Source organism: Meriones unguiculatus, chromosome 2 (genome assembly GCF_030254825.1).
Source record: "Meriones unguiculatus strain TT.TT164.6M chromosome 2, Bangor_MerUng_6.1, whole genome shotgun sequence".
In the NCBI taxonomy this organism is placed as follows: Eukaryota; Metazoa; Chordata; class Mammalia; order Rodentia; family Muridae; genus Meriones; species Meriones unguiculatus.
Window position 1 is genome coordinate 119114995 of NC_083350.1, and position 22709 is coordinate 119137703.

At 45.8% G+C, this 22709-nt stretch overlaps 1 protein-coding gene across 1 annotated transcript in view; it reads left to right on the plus strand.

Moving 5' to 3' along the window:
* The first annotated feature begins 1869 nt into the window (after window positions 1–1869).
* E2f7 (E2F transcription factor 7) overlaps window positions 1870–22709 on the plus strand; it is a 44011-nt gene continuing 23171 nt past the window's right edge. The window contains exons 1-5 of the mRNA XM_021659006.2: window positions 1870–2090; window positions 2744–2836; window positions 9814–10092; window positions 16839–17007; window positions 21125–21415. Of these exons, the coding sequence (XP_021514681.1) occupies window positions 2046–2090; window positions 2744–2836; window positions 9814–10092; window positions 16839–17007; window positions 21125–21415 (877 nt within the window). The 5' untranslated portion in view covers window positions 1870–2045. The remainder of the gene's footprint in view (window positions 2091–2743; window positions 2837–9813; window positions 10093–16838; window positions 17008–21124; window positions 21416–22709) is intronic.

Sequence of the window (22709 nt, forward strand, 5' to 3'; positions counted from 1 at the left end):
TGTCAGCCAGTGTGAAGACCAGAGGTAGACAATGGATATCTTTTTCAATAGCTCTCCACATTTTATTTGTTTATTCATTAACTCATTCCTTTAAGACAGGGACTGCCGCTGGCCTGGGCTCTTCCCTGGGGCTAGACTGACTGGCCAGTGAGCTTCTGGAATCAGCCAGGTCTCCACAGCCTGGGTTACAGAACAGCCCATCCCCAGCTTTAAAACAGGTGCTGGGAATCTCAACTAGGCTTCATGCTTGTCTAGCAAGCACTTCACTGATTAAGCCCTTTCCTCAACCCCCCACCTTGTTTTTGACACTGGGTCTTTCCCTTATCTGGAGCTCAGTGGCTAGGCTAGAAAGGCTAGCCCTAAAAGCCCCAGGGATCAGGCTGCCGCCTGCCGGTGCTGAGAGTACAAACAGGCAAGACCACACCCAGCTGTGTAACATGGGATCCAAAAGTGCTAAAGTGCATGGCAAGCACTACCAGCCGAGCCATCCCGCAGTCTTCAAATTGTTGTTTGCCCTAGAAATATTTTTCACTACTGTTGTTGATTTGTCCATGACGATTGTTTTATATACCTCTGGTCTTTTCTAAGGTATGCCCTGGTGGCCATTTTCAGACTGTATTTGCCAAGAGCCTGGAGTTAAAAAAAAAAAAAAAAGGACTTAATTGAGCATTTTGAATTCATCTTATAGCAGATGGATGAAGGACTGAGCGTCGGCACGGAAAGACTAAGAAGGGATAATGAGAATGAGTTTTTGCAATAAAGTTCCTGGGGGTCGGGAGGTATGCTGGCAGGCATGTGTTTAAGAGGTCATTCTAAACCCCAGTTGAGGGTACCCTACAAAATAACTCCAACACAAGAAACTCAACCAAGAGCTTGGGAGACCTGAACAAAAGCAATGTCCTCGAACAGGAAGAAGGAAAAAAAAAAGCATTAGATGAAAAGAAAACCTGAATAGTGACCTTAACAAATGCTCTGTACTTACATGAGTGGTTGAAACTGGCTACTAGATGTGAGTGAACTTTTTAAAGTATCTTTTCCAATTTCCTGCAAATCCAAAACGAGTCTAAACATGAGTTTATGAGTTTGGGGAGGGGATGAGAGTGGGGGCTAAAAGAGCCGTCTTTCCTTACGCTTATATTTTTAAAAAGAAGCCTAAGGAAGCGAACGAGACATCTAACACAGAGCAGCAATAATCCGGGGATATCCTTGTCTGTTTCCCCCTAGTCCTTACAAGAAACTATCTAAAGAACACATCCTCCACCATCCGCAAACGCTCTGAGAAGGAGACACCAGGAAACCTCTTCCAAAAGCCTCTCCGTGTGGCTCCCAGCGTGGTTCCCAGGGCTAACGGGCGTGCCATCTGCTCGCGGCCCAGGTGGCAACCCGGGTTCACGTGTCCCCCGGAGGCGCCGGGTGCTGGGGAGCCGCCCCGGCAGGTCCAGGCAGCCGGGCTCCCGCAGGCTGCTGGGGGCAGGGCGGCGGCCGCAGCATCCCGCGCGTGCAGATCGTTTGCCCGGCTCCATCTGCCGCGCGGGGAGCGGCGCGGGTCGGTCTCCCACAACAAAAGGGCGTCCCCGCGGAGAGCCCGCCGGCCCGCGCCGCCCCGCCCCGGCTTCCCGCGTTCGCGCCCGCGTCCCCGCGGGAACCGCTCGCGCGTCACCGCCCGCAGGTACCCGGAAGGGGGAGGGGGCGAGGCGACAACAATCCGGCGGGCGAAGGGGAGGGGGGAGGAGGAAAGGCGCGGCGGCGAGCGCCAAGACAGAGAGGGGCGGAGCGTCGGGCCGTGCCGCCCCGCCATTGGTCAGCACCGCCCCTCCGTCCGGCGCTCATTGGTCGATGCTCAAATTCGGTCTCAAGGCGCCAGAGGAGGTGTTTTAGCGGGGACGGCGGTCCCGGGCTTGGAGCTGCGCGAAGGCGGGTGGGAAGCGCCCGTCGCTCGGCGGACACCGCGGGCTGGAGCGGAGGACCTGCGTGCCTCGCCCTGCCCTGCCCATGTCACCAGCCCTCCGCTGAGATCTACACGTCCTGCCCGGGCACGCGTGCGGATGCGGGTGTCCCCGGAGACGGGAAGCGTCCATCGCACCGCGGCGGTGAGGAAGCGTGCTGCCTCCGCGGATGGGGAGGCGGGAACGGGGAGAAGGGCTCTCCGCCGCGGCTGCCAGCCCGCTGACCCGGGGTCCGAGGGTCCTTGCGGTCTGTGTCCCGGCTGCAGCGCTCGGCGAAGGAGGCTGTGCCCTCCCCCCACGATTTCAGTGGGATTCCTGAGAGGAGTCTAGCTTGAAGAGTGCTTAGATGCCCAGGGAGGGGCTGCCTGCAACCCTCAGGGGCTGCTGTCGAGATCGGGTTTCAGTCTACCCCCTAGTTCCAACCCACTCCGAGCTGAATTCCTCCCAGTTCTTTGCGCCAAAATTAACTGACCTGGAAGCCCCTGAAACTTTCTTGACGGTTGCCTAACACCTTCCTTGCTTGGTAACTATCTTGACTGTTGCTTTTCGTAAGGGATTGCTGGGTCCTTTTGATCAGTTTTTCTTCTTCCCGGATTTTCGGTGGTTTCTAAATATATTTTAAGTGTTTGTCCATGTGAGGATGTAATGAGGACTGGCGAGTGTCTGCATTCTTGGAAATTCACGGGAACGCTCTAGGGAAGGGGAAGTTGATGTTCACAGATGGCATTTTTGTTGTGGTTGTTGTTGGAGGGGGAAATATATGTAAAATCGTTTTCTGATATAATTGTGTGTTCCAGATGGAGGTAAATTGTTTAACACTAAAAGACCTGATCAGCCCCAGGCAGGCCAGACTAGAGTTTGCTGTTGAAGATGCAGAAAATGCACAAAAGGTAAGCACATTAAAAACTTTATTTTCTAACGCATTCCGGATAGTGATGCCTAGCTTTCATCTGATATATAGCATAGTTATGATGACCCTTATAGAAGAGGTTGTAGAGAATGGAGCCATTGGAGCCATTGTTTCAGTTCTATACTCATAGTCGTTAGTGTTGGAATCAGCTCCTAAAGTCAAAGGTATAAACTGGATGCAGCAATCAGATTAGAGTAGTCAGGGGCAGTTAAGCTAATGCTTTGTGGAATGTCCCTAGAAACAGACTTTTGTAGTTATAAATACCGGCTTCATCCTGGTGAGCCATGTACAGGGTTTTCCCAAGAGTTACTGCTTGTCTTGCCTGCCATACAGGGGTCAACGTGACTGACCCTCCCCAGCTATCCTGAATAGTTTACAACCCTGCTTCGTCTTTTACACTGAGCCACACTCCTTTTCTGTGGAGTTTTCCACACATTACAAACTAAACTGGCCATAGCAATATCTAAACCATAAGCCTGGCCTGTGTCAGCCCAGGTACATAAATCAGTAGATGTGGATAAGTTTAGCAGTGAAACGTGGGCATTGTTTGAGCAAAAACAAACCAGTTTTAGAAACCTTAAACATAAATCTATAGTTAGCAGCTTCCTTGGGCACTGAACCTCTCGGGGTTCCAGGTGTTAGTCTTAGGTTAGCATTGACGATGAGCGTGCCTGGTGGCAAAGAACATGCTTTTATACAACACTTGGCAATTGATATTTTGTTAGAGGGAGCAAAGTATACTATTTATTTAAAGAAGGTGTTTTAAAAATTCCCTAGGAGGATGACCTAAGAGTGTGTGTGTGTGTGTGTGTGTGTGTGTGTGTGTGTGTGTAATATATAAAGTCTGTCCAACCAATGCACCACTTCTCTTTCTGGTGGATTACTTAGCAGGTACTTTCCCTCCCCTCGTTTGCCTCAGCAAGTGTTGTTGAGGTTCCTCGTGGGGGTGCAGAGAAACTCAACAGATTAGAAGTGGTAAAATGAATACGAAGGGGTTTAGCTCAGAGAGGCAAGAGACAAGAATGGTGTGGTTTGGTGGGATATTGGGGGGCTCTTTGTCCTCTGCCCATTGCTGCAGGATAAAGAGCTTTCCTGTGGATGGTGAAACATAGGGTTCACAGTTGTAGAGACCCAGCTTTGATTTCCTGATTTTGATTTCTTCCACTTACTAGCTTCATGACACCGAATAAATACATTTCTAAGGTCTTCCAGCAAATATTTGTTTCCCAAAGGCCGGAGATAAGGAGGTTTAATATTGCCTATCCTTTCTTAGTTCATTGGTTACCTTTATAAATCAAAGCCAGTCCCCAGCACCTCACCCGTTGGAGTTTAATAAAGTGCTTAGCTTTATGTATTCTTCTTGTTGTACCAAATTAAAATGACAGTCCAATCACAGCTTGCCCTTTGGTTAGCTTAGAGGCTTTCGGAGACCCATATGCAAAAGTAGCCAACTACATTATACTCAGAATAGAGGAGGAAGAAAGGCATTCAGTAGGCACTGGAAAGCTTCAAGAGGAGGTGAGATTTGGATTAAACCTTACCGAGTAAGGAAAGTCAACCTACACTAAAACAGTCAGCAGAATATTACAGACTTGGGCCTTTGAGCGGCCCAGTATGCTTAGCCATTCCATCTGAAGATCCCTCCGGGAGATTACATGGAGAGGATCACTTCATCACTTGTCCTTCTGAAGACCCTTTTCTTGATGTACACATTGGCACAGATCTGGGTGTACCATATGATGAACACATGTCTGTGGAGAAACTTGTTTTGAAAAAAAGCACTTTTTAACATTATCGCCCTATTGCACTGTTCTTAGTTCCGGTGTAATAAATAGGCTGACCGATGTACTGATTGATGACAAAAGGAAATGGACAGTTTGGGACCGAAGTGAGGCCTAAGGATGTGGCTATTAAGAGGACATTGTGAAATTGTTGATTCGTGCATTGGGCTTAGAGGGGAAGCATTCTAAGGCCCTGCCTGCTTCTACTTCTTCACTGGTTTCCCGCCCACTTGCACATTCCAGGGCCTTAGATGCCTGTAATTCAGCACTCTGCAGGCTGAGGCAGGAGAACGTGAGGCTAGAATGACAGATGCATACCACCGTGCCTGGCTTCCATTTGTGTTCTTCAAGGTCAATCGTGTCTTTGGGGAGTAGCTAAGGAAGGGAGTAGATTCAGCTTGGGGTATGCTTGTACCTGTTTGCTGTTCAGACAGATGACTGTGCAAGGGGCTGCTGACGGCCTTATTTAGGATTCTTGAAAGTTACAGCCTTGGACCCAGACTTGGAATTTTGACCGTGTATCTGAGATTGGGTGAACCAGTCCAGAGAGGGTGAACAGAGCTAGAAGTCTGGATATGGGCTCTTATAGTTTGTAAGGGTAAAGAAGGTAGCCCAGTGAAAGAGATTGAGAAGGTACAGTCAGAAACACAGACAGCTCAAAAAGAATGAGTGCATTTTTCAGTGTCTCAGGAACCGAAGTCTAGATTTTATAGAGCCAAGAATCACTGCCAACCTTCATCAGTGGAGGAAGCAAGATGGCCTTAGCACGAGTTTCATTTGGCAACCAAGACGTGACCCTAGTGAACACTATGGATCGGAGCAGACTGAATCTCTTGGAAGGTGACAGGAAGAAGGTCTCAGTGCGGATTGCTCTTTCTAGAAAGTGTGTTCTAGCAGGAAGGAGAGTTGTTGGACAATAGCCAGGAGGCAGCTCCTAACATGCAGCTGTGGGGTTTTAATAGGCAAAGCTCTGCACATGGCATTAGAGAGAAGTTAATGCTCAGAGGAAGAGCTCGGGTGTTATGGAGGGCGGATTTAAAGAAAGCCAGGGAGTCAATGGGTGAGCTGCGTATGAAGAGGGAACTAGAGATTTATCAGATGCCATCAAGGCTCTTGACAAAGCTGGTGGTCACATATGTGACTTAAGATTGCATAGTCAAAGCTATATAGAGACATAACCAAGGTCTTTTGGCTTCCAAGCTTTCTCAGTGGCACGATCCAGTGTATTTCCCCATAGCAGTAGCACTGGTGCTTATGAATGATGACAATAAGCACTTGCACAGCATTTCACAGACGACAGTGTTTCACTTTATTGTCTGAGCTGATACAGAGGCTTTGTGGCAGATTCCCTCTATATCTGAGAGCTGTGAGACCATTTCATGGCTTGCGTTTTTCTGGGCTCTCTGAAATGATGTACATGCTGCTACAGGTTAGGTTTTCTATCAGGTAGATCTCGCTTGAGCTTTATGTACAAGAGACTTTTGAGTGTCTAGGATTGTAGCAACGGAAGGAAGAGAATGGAAAGGAACAGAATGAGACAGAGAAGGAAACTTGAGTTGTGGGTAAGTCGTGATGGAATTCTGAGATTACACTACAGGGAAGTCAAGGCAAGCCCTTTGAATACCCCTGAGCCAGTAAGGAGACCAGATGTTTGCAAGCTGGTAGAAGAACTTTTACTAGTCATTGAGTTCAGCTTTGGCCTCCCAGGAATGGGTGTGGCCCTGGCCTCACGGGGCCCTCTGTAGCCAAGGCAATCCAGCCAAGGGTGTGTACTGTTGACATTTCTTCCAACAGCTGGGAGAATGACTCATTCATTCCTGAAGAGACCTGGTTGCATCCAGAGTCTACCATATTATGAGTAGGCAGCCTTACTAGAAAGCTTTGACTGTTAGTCTAAATCCCATATTTTGTGTGTGTATGTGTGTGCGTGTGCGTGCGTGTTTGTGTTTGTGTGTGTGCGTGTGCGTGTGTGTGTGTGTGTGTGTGTGTGTGTGTATGGAAACATGGTAGAATGAATGACCAGGTCTGTAACTATTCTGATCCCTTCTGCTCTGTTCCACGGTGCCCAGAAGGCAGTGCAAACAGGTGGCACAGCGTATAAATAGATCATAGCTCAGATTCTTGGCCCCACCCCCAGGCCTCTCAATATGACTTGCGTGCCATTTTTAAATTTTGATGGAGAGGTGTGGTTTTGTTGTTGTTGTTATTGTTGTTTGTTTTTTGTCTTAGGGTTTCTGTTGCTGCAACAAAACCATGGCCAAAAAGCAAGTTGGGGAGGAAAAGGTTTATTTAGCTCACACTGTTCATCATCAAGTCAGGACAGAAACTCAGGCTAGGATCCTGGAGGCAGGAGCTGATGCAGAGGCCACGGAGGGGTGCTGCTTGCTGCCCTGCTCCCCATGGTTTCCTCAGCCATTCTTCTAGAACCCAGGACCTCCAGCCCAGGGATGTCACCACCCCCATCAATCACTAATTAAGAAAATGCTCAACAGCTGGATCTCATGGAAGCATTTCCTCAAGGTTCCCTCTTTTCACATAACTAGTTTGTGTGTCAAGGTGACGTAAGACTAGCCAGCACAGGTATAATACAGTCCTAACCCAAACTCATTACCTAATTTCAGTCCCACTTCTCACATAAGCCCTACTGAAAACGCCTTTGCGTATGAAGAAATTATTCATTCTGAGTTCCTCTCTTTCTACAGAGAGACTTAAGAACTCATTCCTGAGGGGAGGGGGAATAACGCCTTCCTGTGTGGACATGCACCCTGGAAACAGAAGGGAGGGAGAGTAAATGTGTCTACTCAGAAGCCTGGACACACCTTGTGCCTTGAGGGGACCTTTATGCAAGACAGAGTTTATTCGACACCTGTAGTGGGCAAGGCATCAGACGAATATGACATGTGGAACTGGCTTCCTGGACTCATTACTGAGTCAAGACATACATCGGGAACCTAAGGAGAAAAGCACCGTGCTGTGTTATAGTAGGGCTAAGTGCCAGGCAGATGGGAGAGAATGGGGAAGGGGAAAGATAATAGTTAGGTTTTATGGGGAGTTCACTCTGTCTGAGAGGGAAGGAAAAGGAACTTGCCCGAGGTCCTCCATCTATAACCACTCCGCCATGTTACCTCTACAGGTACTACTGGGTACCTTTGCTGAAACTTAGAGATAATGTCCTACTTATTTGCACCCAGAATGAGCTCATTTGAAGGTGTGCCATTTTAGAAAACTGCATTCATCTGCCTTTTGCATGCTCGGATTTTCACATGAGCTGCTGTACACAACCTCGAGCAACTTATTTATTAACTTCTATACCAGGGGTTGTGTAAGTTGACATCTATAAACCAGAATAAACAATAATGGTGCCAAAGAATTAGATGAGGAATTGATACAAGTCCAGGAAGCAGGGTGTGGTGTGTATTAACCACTCAGTCATTTCCCTCAAGGATTCGCTTGTGAACCACCATTGGAAAGGCTCACTAGCAGGGGCTTGTTAGCAGAACTGAGCCCGGGGATTGTTGCTTGCTGCTGCTGCTGCTGCTGCTGCTGCTGCTAAGGTGTGTGGCCTCACCACTCCTTCCCTGCACATTACAGTACAACAGAGTGTCACCATAGCTGGCAGCTTCCGCTCACCCGGTGAGCAAGAGTTGGTTGGCCTGTAGCTTAGGGTTTTCATTGCTATGAAGAGAGACACCTTGACCACAGCAATTCTTTAAAAGGAAAGCATTTAATTGGGGCTGGCTTACAGTTCAGAGGTCTATCTAGTCCATTATTGTCATGGTGGGAATCATGGCGGTGCTAGAGAAGTAGCTTAGAGTTCTACATCCGGATCCTCAGGCAGCAGGAAGAGAGAGTGACACTGGGCCTGGCTTGAGCTTCTTACACCTCAAAGCCCAACCGAGTAACACACTTCCTCCAGCAAGGCCACACCCCCTAATAGTGCCCTCCCTGTAAGTCTATCAAAGTCTAATGAAGGCCAAATGTTTTCATTTATACCACCAGAGCCTTCAGACACAAGCACTACTTTGTCCCTGCCTTTGTACAGAACAGAACAGGGCTGTCTTAATCTCTGACCAGCAAGAACTGGAGCATACAGTAGCTGTAGGATGGTAACTACGTGACAAGAAAGGTGTGAGACGTTGAACCCTTTTTCATTATGTGAGTCACTGTTGAAATAATTCTACTAGAGGAAGGAAACAATCTTTCTGAATCTTTCTGGTTTCGGATGGTAGAAAACAGTAATGGAAAGTCATTTACTTCCGTTACTTAGTGGAACCAAATGCAGGCTCTTTCTGATTTTGTTTGTTTGTTTTGTTTTTTTAAGCATGGGCTCCTTTTGAACCCTGATAATTGCCTAAGGCAGTATACACAAAGTATGCTGTGGGGCAGGTGCTGCTTCACAAACTGTTTCAAGATTGCAAAAGTTAAAAAGCAAACCCTTGGCACTGAACACTTAAAAGCCTTGCCAGCAATTTGATACCACCTTGGGGACATCTAGCTTATGGCCTACTGTTGCAGAGGCTGTAGGTTGATTTAGTGACAAACTCAGGTGGTAAATTGTGGTGGAAATTCCACACTAGTCCTATGAGGTAAGGGTCACTTAGCAGTATAGGGGACTCAGGAAATATAAAAGAAAAAGCAAACAAAAAAACTGCTCCTTGGCTGTGAACAGTTGGGGAAACACTGCTCAGAAAACATCAGACAGCTCTCAGGTCGGCTTAGGCTAGTATGTTGTTGGCTGTGCATCCTTTAACTTGTCCTGTTACTGGTTCCTTTTGAACATTGAACTATGAAGGTATAACCTCTCCACTGAGAAATAAAAGCTTCTAAGTGGATCTTTGAAAAATATGGCCTGGTGAAAGAGAAAAAGACTCAGTTGGCCTTCTTCATTTCCAACAGTTACAAGTATCTGTTGGTGACAGATGCTTGTAACTTGTGACTTCTCTTACCAACATGTTATGAAAAATATGTACACGTGGAGTAGCAGACAGAAGGGGGCTCCCTAGAGCCACTGTCCAATGCCCATGAGCTCTCTAGTTTCCATTTCTCCAATCTTGATTCTTTTCAGCCTTGACCATGTGGTCTGTTTGGATTTCCAAGTCTCAGTGGAACCTACTGTACTCTTGGCTCACATGTGCCCCTTCTTGGCCTTGCTAAAAGTTCTCTTTGCCTTAAATAGGAAAATATATTTGTTGACCGATCAAGGATGACTCCCAAGACCCCAATGAAAAATGAACCGATTGACCTGTCAAAGCAAAGAATCTTTACTCCAGAAAGAAACCCTATTACTCCGGTAAAGCTGGTTGACAGGCAGCAGCAGGTGGAGCCATGGACACCCACAGCCAACCTGAAGATGCTTATCAGCGCAGCCAGCCCAGACATAAGAGACCGAGAGAAGAAAAAGGAGCTGTTCAGGCCCATTGAGAATAAAGAGGATGTATTTGTGAACTCCCTGCAGGTAAGGAGCTGTGCTCACAGGGCTTTGTCAGACTTCAGAGAGTTACAGGATAAGATACCTGTCCAGTCGAACACAGTGTTAATTAAACATGGCACATTTTTGTTAACATCTGAATTTTCGCTCACATTCTTATTTTCATAATTAATTTCTTTCCTCTCTTAACCAGACCACATTTTAAAAATAATTTATTGGTAATTTGATCCAATAAAGAAACTTGGGGTTTTTTTTCTTTTTAAGCACTGCTATTTTGTTGGTGTTGGTTGGTTTCGTGTATATGTATGTATGTGTGTATATGTATGTATGTGCTGTGTTAATCACTTGCTGTGAAAATATACCATAAACGGTCTTTTTTGGCTGCCAACTCTCTATGGTGACCCTGTTGTACTGTAATGTGCAGGGAAGGGTAGAAGTGATAAAAGGAGGCATTTAACTGGGAGCTTGCTTACAGTTTCAGAGGTTTAGTCCATTATCGTTATAGGGAGCAAGGAGGCACATGTGGCACCATAAAGCCCTACCCCAGAGATACGCCACCCCCCCACACCTCCTAATCCTTGTCAAATAGTGCCACTGTCTGACGACTGAGCATTCAAATAAAAGAGCCACTGTGGGCCATACTTCCTCAAACCACCACGGCCCAATGATTCAGCCCAGGCTTTGTATTAGTAGGCAAACCCTCCGCCACCAAGGCACATGCTGTCACTGTTGGCGGCTCTTAGGCCATCTTTAAATTCCATGCCCCAGGAAGGATAGAGATGGGGAAATGGCTCAGAGGTTAAGAGCACAGTCTGCTATTACAGAGGTCATGAGTTCAGTTCCCAGCAACCACATGGGGGTTCACAACCATCTGTAGAGATCTGGTGCCCTCTTCTGGCGTGCAGTACATACAGACAGAACATTGTATGCATAATAAATCTTTAAAAAAAAAAAAAAAGGAGGCGGGGAAGAAGACTAGAGCTGCTCAGTAAACAGAGTATGCATAATGCTCTTTAAAAGACTTAACAGTCAGTCATTTTCACTCACTTCAAACTTTTTCTGAGATCTCCCAAAGAAAAATGACTTGCAAATTGGAGTCTTTTCAGCTATTTTCCCCCCTTTTGGTAGATTTTTTTTTAAGCTGCAAAATTTGCCAAAATACAGAAATTGGGAAAGAAAAAGAGACGTCTCAAATTAGAACTTGAAGCCAACAAAGCAAAATGAGACTACTCTACCACACATGCCATTGCAGTGGGAGAGATGCTTCTGTGCAGCTAGGTGCAAATCATGCAGTTCTGAGAGCCACTGCTTTGTGCTCCAAGCCAGAAATTGTCCCTAATTCCTCTTGTCTGCCTGGTCTGTTTCGTGAAATTGTCCCTAATTCCTCTTGTCTGCCTGGTCTGTTTCGTGGCCTCCCTTCTGTATTTTATTTGGCTTGGAAATCACAGGAAGCCCAGCTTCAGAGACTGCAGGCTCAAATCACGAGTGACTGTGGCTGAGTGCGTGAACCTCCATGTCCAGGAGGTGATGGGCGTGGTGCCTGCTCTGGTTTTCCTGGGCTCTGCTTTCTTCCTGTTACAGGCATCCCCCCGTATTAGTTGTTCCTTTTTTTTTCTTTTTTAATTTATGGATGAAATACCGAAAGTGAAGGTCACCCATGTTAATAATCTCTGTAACAAAGTATTGCTACCTTCCTTTAGTAGAACCACTGTTTCAGATAGCCCTAAAACAGTTACATCTCTGGCTTCCTAACCAGACTTCATAAGAGCTTAACCAATTGCTCTCTATAATGGTTCACAGCTCCAAGTGCCTAAAACGTCAGTGGCCATTAATGCTGTTGATAAACTTCCTAACTCACATAGCGCACCCCTAGTACACACTTAGGAGGCTCCCTGAAAGCCCCAAGCACAGAGCAGTATTAGTAATTTACATCAAGTAAGGACTGCTGAATGTACCATTCTCTTGCCTTTTTTAGGTCACTCTGTTGTATACGTATGTGCACTCTTGTAGACTTGCTTGGGCTATTCTGTTGGCATCTACAGCTTGTAAAACTGAAACTATTAAAGAGTGTGTGTTCGTCTTGGGTTTGTGTTTTCTTTTGTGTTTGGTTGGTTGGTTGGTTGGTTGGTTGGTTTTGTTTTGTTTCAAGACAGGGTCTCACTATGTAGCCCTGGCTGTCCCGGAACTATGTAGACCAGGCTGGTCTCCAACTCACAAAGATCTGCCTGCCTCTATCTCCCAGGTACTAGGATTAAAGGCATGCACCACCACACCAGGCAGAGTTTGCTTTTTCAGTCAGCACATTCTCAAGAATCCCTGACGGTTTTTCACTGTTGAGACTCTCCTTTCACTACTGTGCAATGACCTGTTGCATGTACACCATGACTGCTTATCACTCCTGTCTGTAGCCATTAAGGTGGTTTGCAGTTTGGGACTGATACAAATATATGGCTTGTTCGTTTCTCCTAGTGTGCATGACTAACATTTCCTAGAGCAGTCGTTCTCAAAATACTGTCTGGGAACCTCTTTGTTCCCAAAGGATCTTTCAGAGGGATTTTTTTATGTGTGTGTATCTGCTTGTCTGTGTGTTTTGCTTTCATGCAGTTCCCACAGGGGCCAGAAGAGGGCATCATATCCACTGGAACACAGCCTGCTCCATGTGGGTTCTGGGAATTGAACTCAGGTCCACTGCAAGTGCTGGGTTTTTTTGTTTTGTTTTGTTTTTGTTTTTTTAATGGCTCATATTCTGTTAATAAAATGTGTCTATTTTCCAAATGAATTTTTAGATCTAACTTTCAATGCATAGAAAATAGGGAAATCAGTGGCAGGTGGAAATAAAGCTTACGGAATTACCCGGTTTAATGTAGTTTGTAGAAATATACAAAGAAAGGATTAGTAAAAATGATTTGAATAGGAAGTAAATGAAAATAAAACTTCAGATTAAAAATATTAAATTAATAAAAATAAACATTGTAATGCATGGATCTTTGCTTTTACAAAACATTGTTTAGAAGAAAATACCATTGAAATTTAACCACTGAGTTATCTCTCCAGCCCCAAAATTACTTTCTTGTTAATACTAAGATGTCTGCCAGTTAAATCCCCATTCTCTTCTACACTTGAGTGATTCCAAGGTGCAGACATGGTAGCACATTAAGTACAAAAGTAAGCACAGACTCCAGTTTTCTGTGACGCCGTCACTGAAGAGATTTGAATCAGGTATGTAAGCCCTGACCTTTCCTCCTCAGCCTAGGTGTCTCACTTTATTTTCTACTGTATTCAATATCAATGGAGAAAACTCATGCCAGCCACTGCCTTTAATCCCAGCACTCCGGAGGCGGAGGCAGGCAGACCTGTGAGCTCAAGGCCAAGCCCGGTCTACAGAGTTCCAGGAAAGCTAGGGCTACAGAGAAACCCTGTCTCAAAAAAAAACAACATCAAAATACCCACACACACGAAAGCTCTGAAGGGTCCCCGGTAACTTCCAGGAGCACAAAGTGACCCCGTCATTGGCTGTGCACACACTCACAGGGTGTCTGCCGCATCACTCCCCGGACGCCTGCCTGTTTCCGCTAGGACTGGGGAACATTGATTGATCCCAATCGCCTCTGAAACTCACTTACTGCTCTGTCAAGTCGCTGGGTGGTGTGTGTCTTTCCGTGGCATCCATTTGTTCTTCCCTTGACTGCTCGCTCATGAGATTAAATTCTCCATGTGGGTGCTGGCCACCACGGGTTTTCCTCTTCTGTGCGATGCCTAGTTTGTGTGTGTTGATGTGTAATGGCTTGATTTTCTTCCTCGTGGTGATTCCTAGGAGATGGTTCCTATTCTTGACACTATCATCAATTACTTGTGATACAGAGAGATAAAATCGGATAACTTGGTTAAGCTGGTGTTCTTTCCCTTTCTGTGGGTTCTTGGCTCACAAAGCTCATGAGTTTAACATAGCTCTGTGTTAGGTCCTTTTTAATTTTAAGGTGTTTTTTTTTCCATTCTAATTTAATTTTTAAATGTACACGCGTGTCTGCTTCTCTTCACGCACCTTGTGTGTGTAGATGATCATGGAGACCAGAAGAGGAATTACAGGTGGCTCTGGGCCACCATTTGGATTCAGGGTACCAAATCTGGGGCTTCTGCAAAATCAGCCAGTGCTTTTAACTGCTGAGCCCATCTTTTTAGCCCCTAAAACCTGTCTTTTAAGGGGGGCCTTTCCTGCCTGGAGAGATGCTTCAGTGTTTAAGAGCACTTGTTCCCAGCATCCACATGGTGGCTCACAACCCTCTAAAACTCCATTCCAGAGAGATGCAGTGCCCTCTTCTGGCTTCCATAGGCAACGCACACATACACATAAAATCAGTAAATAAATATGGACGATCTCTTTAATCTTTCTCTAGCCCAGTGTTAGAAACTTATTCTCTTAAGTTTTCTTTGTTATAATTTGCTTTCTATTAGTCTAGTGTCCATTTGAAATTGCTTTTTATGTGTAACATGAGTCAAAACTTTTTGTTTCTGTATGTTCAGTTGTCTGTACATTTTTCAGGCGCTCTCTCTCGGTTGGCAATGTGACGTCTGTTCTATGTCAAAGTTATATGTGTGAGCTTCAGTTTTCAAAGGCATTTTCTTGCTGGAGCGATGGCTCAGTGGTTAAGAGCACTGGCCCCTCTTCCAGAGGTCCCAAGTTCAATTCCCAGCAACCACATGGTGGCTCAGAACCATCTATGATGAGCTCTAGTATCATCTTCTGGTGTACAGGGTACATGCAGACATGTATACGTAATAAACAAATCTTTAAAAAGAAAATTTCTTTCCCTCTAGCCCATTTGTCTGTTCAAGTCCAGCACCATTTTGCAGTAAGCTTTGCCAGTAGCTAAAACACAACCTTCACTGTATTCTTAAAATGTGTGAACTGTTTTCTGGCTCTTTCTTCCATATATGCTTCAGATTGGTTGTTTTCTTTTGCCTTTTCAGATTGTGTAGACCTGGCCCACCTGGGAGTCTGTGTAGACGGGGCTTGAACTCATGTATATCTGCCTGCCTGTGCCTCCTGAGTGCTAGGGTTAAAGGTGTATGCTGCCATGCCTGGCTCTAGACTAAGGTTTTAGGGTTGGGTTTTTTTTGTTTGTTTGTTTGTTTTTTGTTTTTTGTTTTTTGTTTTTTTTTTTGTTGTTGTTTAAGACAGCATTTCTCTATGTAGCCTTGGCTGTCCTGGACTAGATTTATAGACCAGGATGGCCTCAAACTCCACCTGCCCCTGCCTCCCCAAGTGCTGGGATTACAGGCGTGCACCTGGCCCAGCTCTAGATTGGGTTTTAATAGGAATCACTTGACTGTATTGACTGGAGAAGTATTAACCTCTCTGGTGCCAAGCCTCCTAACCTATCCATGAAAATGGTACATGTCTCCAACTCTAACTGCTCTCTTAACACAGTGGCTCTCAACCACCCTAAACGCTGTGACCGTTTAATACAGTTACTCATGTTGTAATGACCCCCAGCCTACTTCGTAACTGTAATTTTGCTAAAGATGTGAGGGTCACAACCCACAGGTTAAGAGCTGCTGCTCTAAGATGTTGGATATTGGCTAGATTTACTCCTAAAAATTTATCATTCTTGTTGCTGTTACAAATAGTATCTTTGGAAATTATTTTCTCTTGTTATACAGGACTGCAGTTTGGGGTTTCTTCCCCCCCCACACACACACATACACGTTGGTTTTTCGAAACAGTGTTTCTCTGTATACAGCCCTGGCTGTCCTGGAACTCACTCTGTAGACCATTCTGGCCTAGAACTCAGTTCGCCTGCCTCCGCCTCCCAAATGCTGGATAAAGGGCATGCAGTTTGGATTTAAAACACATCTTCTTGTATTCAACTATCTTGCTAATTCCTTTTATTTTCGTAATTTTTCAGATACATATACATTATATATCCTTTTCAAAGTGGAAAGGTTTTGTATGTGCTTTTCAGTCCTTGGCCTCAGTTTCTTCTTAGTGTCCTAATGTACTCACCAGGAATTCCTGCATGACACAGAAGAGGGCCGTGGCTTTGGGCATGCTTGTTGTTTTCATGGTTTTAGGGGAATACTTCCAAGGTATTCTCAGCCAGCCAGATAGTAGCTTTTGCATTGCCATGAATGAGCAACATGAAGTTCATCAAGAGCCTTTTCTGCATCCATTGAGATAATCTTAGCACTGTCCTGCTTGGGTTTGTTTATTGAAAAGCCTTTGACTTTCAGTGGAGACCTGTTTTAAGTGTGGGTAGAGACAAGAATGCTGTTTTAATATAATTAGAACAAAAAAGAATCTGACTTACTGGCCTTTAGGGAGTGTCATCAAGATTTGGTCGATCTTGAAAAATATGACAGTTCAGCAGGTCACTGTATCTCAGGATTTGTCACTAGCAGTCACCCAGAGTCATGAATAGCAGATTCTAATGCACTGGGTCCAAAATGAGGCCTGAGATGCTCCATCTCCAGCAAGTGGCTGCTGTTTCTGCTCCCAGGTCCACCCACATAAGAGGCAAGGGTGGAGCAACTGGCCAGGACATCTTCTCTTTTAAACTTGTATCCCAGCCTCTTGTAAAAATGAGAAACAGTTTAGTCCAGGGAAGTCAACAGAAGAACATTAAGAGAAATAGAGAAGTTGTTTTCAATGGAGTCTCAAATGGCGTCCACATTCGAGACCCATTGGGATCACTTTGCCAATGGCTTACCTACCGTCACCAGCAATGAAGGCAGTAACTGGCATCTCTCCCCTCCCTTCTGTCTGCCCTCTGTAGCTTGAAGTTGTTGGTAACAGTGCTGTGGACGACTACGAAAAGCAAAGGCCAAGCAGGAAACAGAAAAGTTTAGGGCTGCTGTGCCAGAAGTTTCTGGCTCGCTATCCAAGTTATCCCTTGTCAACTGAGAAAACCACCATTTCCCTAGATGAAGTCGCCGTCAGTCTTGGTATGTATCATCCGATTCACCGACTGCCTGCTGTCTGTGGCAGTGGGGAGCTGGTTAGCTTGGGCAGGCCCACAGGCTTCAGGTAGCCTCCTTTATTCACAGAGGGCCTTTGTAAGAGGGAGAGGACAGGAGAGTGGGCAGAGCTGCCTCCATCACCATCAAATCTCCCTTCATTGTTCATAGAACTCAAGGAAGCCTAGACCTAAAGGGCCAAGCAGAAACTCTGGGTTTTTAACCTTGAAAATGTGGGGATTGGAACTGTGTCTCAGTGGTAGAGAATTTGCTTAGCATGTACAAAGTGGATTTAACCACTACATCATACAGAGAAGAAAATGTGTTTAATTGTACAGAGTAATAGTTTTATGCTTACACTACAGATTAATCTCATTTTAAATCCTTATTTCAGGATATAAAAATACAAGCTAGGTATGATGGCAGAGACCTATAGTCCCAGTGCTTGTGAGTCAGAGTAAATTTGGGGCCAGCCTCAGGTACACAGTGAGACTCTATCTCATAAAGAAAATTTCAGATACCTTGCTCTTTATTTTTAATAATGCTTCGAAGAGTTTGGAACTAGTGTTGTTATATGTATTAGTGTATAAAGCAAAAACCTAAGAGCAAGAACATGACGCTTGAAGGCCTGCGCCATGACCTTCCCAGCAAGCCTGTCAGGATAGAAAATGCACAGCTGGACATAACTCGGATAGCTAAGCGTCTCTAACAAAGGGAAATGCGTATGTTCTCGTGGCAGGAGCGCGTGTAGCGTGTAACGCCCGCACAGCTGTGAATATGTGTGCAGTTGCTTTGGAAGAGAGTCCCCTAGTGGACCGGGGCTGCATTTGGTTTCAGGAGGATTGAACTGTTGACAGTCATTAAATAGAAACCACGCTAATTTAGAGGTATAGGGGTATCCACTTAAGGAAGCTATACCTATGGGGGAGCATTTGGGTAAACTAAATGAATGGTTAATAGTTTGTGTCTCATAGCTATCTGTCTTCCGTAGCCCGGAGAAACATGCCGGAATAGTGGGCTGTCAGCCTGGGTTATTTGAGCTAGAAGCTGAGAAGATAATTCTGGCTGTTGGAAAATGAGACCATAGGTTCTGGTGGGCTAGGCTTTGGGGCAGATAGGGCCTGGCTCTGAACTTCCCAGCATGTGAGAACTTTAAGAAGTTACTAGCCTCTCATGTCTGTAACATAAACTTGCAGAGACATCACAAAGTTGAGCACACTTAACTCAGTCCTGGCAGCAGTCTTGGAAACCAGTCTTGCAGAAAACGAGGGATAACTACCTGATGGTCCAGAGTCCTTATAAGGGTCCCTAAAGTCTTCCCCAGCCCTGCACGCCCGCCTGCCATGCATTCAACTTCTCTGTAGAGGTTTTGCACTGGTTTTAGTGCTGAACACAAAGATGAGACATGAGGTGAAATTTACAGACCCGGGGAGGATGGAAGAGGGGACCCTTATTTATCTGACCTATATATCACACCATGTTACAGCTGCCTGGAACCAAACTCCAAAGATTTTCCACAACAGCTTCCCAAGTCCCATGAGGACACAGACTGTTAAGTAAAACGAGCCACCATCTCTTCTCATGTGAGATGGAAAACTAGTGTCTCTCCCTAGGAGTTATTTTCCTCAGTGATCATCTCTTGGCCTGAAGAGCCTGAAGCCCTTGCTCCCTCCTAATTTACAAGATCACCATTTACCTAAAGATGTTTCCGGAGCCTGCCACGACATAGGTTTGACTCTGGTGTTAATGCATTTAAAGGCTTAGAAATAACTTCAGCAAATAGAAAACAGAACAGCCTTTGGTTCTTATACTGGGCTGAGTAATGTTCTTGCTCAGTTCCTAGGGAAGTACACTAAGGAAAATATAGTAGTATTCATTAAGTCCTTGTATGTGCAACTAGGACCATGAGTAGAATTAATAAGGCCACCTCAATACAAAAGCAAAAGAAGGCAGGTTGCCAGGGAAAACCTTCTTTACAGCAAGCCGCAGAGTGGCCTGTAAGGCTTGGGACCTGCGAATGGAACTTTAGCTGCACAGCCCCATAAACAGCAAGAATTCAGGCAGGACTGAGATGATGGGCATAATCGAAATGATGAGTGATTAAGTTGGCAAGGCCTGCCACATTTGGTATTTACCAAAACAACCTACGAAGTGTCTGTTTGCACATTTTTACCTTATTCTCAGAGCAGGCAGAATGTTCTTTCCTTTTCTCTTCTTGGGACTCCTGGCCACTAGGTGGAGACTGAACAGCTTATTATCAAGCACATAATAACAACAGCCAGGCATATGGCCGGCCCCAGGGTGTCTCAGTTGCATTCACTTGACATTTCTAATGGGGAGGTTTATGGGATGGTACAGGATAAACAGAATGTCTATTAGGTGGAAACAGGCTGGAGCAAAGAACCAGATAGCTCTGGACGAGAGGCTTGTGCCAGTACCTTCCAGCAGGGCAGCTGGTGCTGAGCCTGGGGTGAGGAGCAAGCTGGCCAGGGCCACGAGTGGAAATGTTCTGGTTGACCGTGAAATGTCTCTCGTGTGTGTGGTAAAGCGCCTCTTCAGTCCAGAGTTGTCCTTGTTATTTGGTGTCTGTCTCACATTCTGTCTTTGAAGGGCCCAATGCTACCTTCACTGAGTCGGTTTAACGAGACAAAACAGAGCATCTATATAGCCAGTTTGGTTTTGCTACAAAGTGCCTGGAGGCTTTAGTGTGGATACTTAGAAGAGAGCAAAGGGTAGAGCCGGCCTGGGGCCTGTTACACAAGACGATGAGTCATGAGCCAGACACGTCTAAAATCTGTTTCTGTGCCTCTTTACGACGGTGGGGGCTTTAGGTAACATAGGTAATCAAAATCGAGTAATGTATAGATAAAATTAACATCTGTTGAGGGCCCTTCTCATTAATGGTCAAACAGTTATTTTATAAAGTCTGGACTACACTATGAAAAGGCTGACTAACTTCCTAGGGTGGGCCACTTATGAGGGGATAGACTGAGGATTCAATTCGTGTCCAGGCAGGCTGATTCGAGAGCATTCCATACTTAACCAGCATACATGTTTTCGGTAATTAGAAGGAAAATCCTACCTAGGGGAGTGTAGGAAAAAGCGTGGTGAACTTCATGGTTGGCCTGCACATTGGCGAATGATGAATGAGAGGGCAAGGAGAGTAACTGCAAACCATGGCAAATAGAAAGAAGACTTGCGGTCCTCCAGCAACAGGAGGAGGGAAACCAAACCCTCAAATCTGGGATTTCCAATTCAAAACGGAAGGCAGTATTCATCATCCATTTTCCTTACCTGACTGGTCAGAGCTAGTATATTAATTATTTGTTTGATCATTCAAACTCCCAAGAAAGGACAGTCCAGTCCAGTGGTGAGATAGTTGTTCACAGAGCTGACTTTATAGCTCTGTGCCGCTTAGTCCTTGCTGTCGGTGTGACAGGATTTAGGATCATTACAGGAACACAGCTCTGCGAGAGCCTATGAGGTTATCTCCAGAAAAATTTAGCTGAGCGGGAAAGATCCACCCAGAATGTGGCAGCACAGTCCTATGGGGTATGATCCCCAACTGACTAAACTGAGAAAGCCAGCTTTGTCTCTGCTTTGACTAAGTGTGGTAGCTGCCTCCTGTCCCACCACCGTGACGGATTGTCTCAAATCACGAGTCAGAGGAAACCATTACATTGCTTTTGTCAAATATCACCTCAATGAGACAAGCAACTAATATTTGTCCTCCAATTAGGAATACAGGTCACTCCCAGCCAGCTACCGTATCCAGGAGGCATGCTGTTAGTCATGCCGGCATTCCACCATAATGCACGTGTGAATTGCTTAACAGGTCTAAAGAACAGGTGCTGTGCTGTCACTGCCACACAGACGGTAGCCCGGCCAGCTCAAGAGTACGTTTGTGTTTGAAGGTTGGATCCCAAGAGGGAAAAACAGGGTCTGTTTGAGTCTTCCTCAGGTGGCCTTATTGATCTTCCACAGTTGCTGGGCATTAGCTTGGATGTCAGGCCCCTAGTTCACAGACTCGTGTCAGGCCCTCCAGGAACTGATGCTCAGAAATGTCCATTTGCGTGACGCCTTTTGGCTTCTTCTCTGCAAACAGGTGTGGAAAGGAGGCGCATCTACGACATCGTAAATGTGCTGGAGTCCCTGCATCTGGTCAGCCGGGTGGCTAAGAATCAGTATGGCTGGCATGGTCGGCACAGCCTGCCCAAAACCCTGAGGACACTACAGCGGCTGGGAGAAGAACAGAAATACGAAGAGCAGATGGCCTGCCTCCAGCAGAAGGAATTGGACTTGGTGGAGTATAGGCTTGGAGAACGAAGGAAAGATGGGTCTCCAGATCCCCAGGATCAACACCTACTTGATTTTTCTGAGTCCGACTACCCCTCTTGTGAGTCCGTTATAAACCTGTGAATAATGGCAAAGGGAGAGGTGGTCTTCTTTAAAGAAGCTGACCGCTAAGATGTGAAGTGGGAAGTGCCAGTGTGAAAGCCCGGGGGGGAAGATGCTCTGTTACTGTGTCAGCTGTAGAGAAAGGGCTCCCCACTGGGCTGCCCACTCCACCTCACCTCATTAGAAGGTGTGCGCCGTAGAGGCTGCTTGCTCAACGGCAAACAGTGTGATGCTCAACGGCAAACAGTGTGATAGCTGCATGCTGCTTGCTGCAGAGACTTCACACTGAAGACATTATCTTCTCAAGGCGTTTCATTCAGTTACTTGTAGAGTACATTACTAAGGAGAGCAGCCCCAAGAGCTGAATTCATTAAGAAAGATAGACAATCCCAGCTTCCCTTGGGTGCCATTTAATAATTCTTCTTCTTCTTCTTCTTCTTCTTCTTCTTCTTCTTCTTCTTCTTCTTCTTCTTCTTCTTCTTCTTCTTCCTCCTCCTCCTCCTCCTCCTCCTCCTCCTCCTCCTCCTCCTCCTCCTCCTCCTCCTCCTCCTCCTCCTTCTTCTTCTTCTTTCATATATTGTTCTTCCTTTACCCCAACTTATGTCTCTTCTTCTCACTGTAAACACTGATACCCATCAGTCGCACGTCCTCCCATATAGGCATCACTGATATATTACCTTGCAATATTGGACACTGAAGGAGGGGTAGAATGGTTTTCTTTAGAGCCACAGCTTCATGCCTTTTTGCTCCGACCAGTGAGGAAGTACTTACCCACATAGCCAGAGGAGACGGGCATCCTTCAGGACTACCTAACTTCCACGGAAGCACAGTTAATCAGTTTCCTGTTTGTGTAAAGAAAGGCAGGCACCTTCTCTGTGAGGCCACATTCTAGACATAGTGATAACAGAGAAAATGGGGTTCTTGAGCTAGGGAGGTAGCTAAGGACCTGAATTCAGATAAAGTCAGGCACAATAGTGCGTGCCTATAATCCTAGCACTGGGGAGGCAGAGAGCCAGGGATGGAGGGCTGACTGGCCAGTCTAGCTCAGTCAGTGAGCTCCAGGTTCTGTGAGAGACGCTGTCTCAAAAAATAAGATGGAGAAGAAATTGAAGAAATACAACATGTTGACCACTGGGCTCCCCTCACATCCGCACACATACCTTCCACAGCAGCATGTACACCATACACATGAACATACATACACCCACAAGCGGAATTCTTGCTTTTGAGAGAACAGTCAATTTTCAGACAACCTCCTGATCCTTTTATCTGTCTGCATTAATCTTTCACAA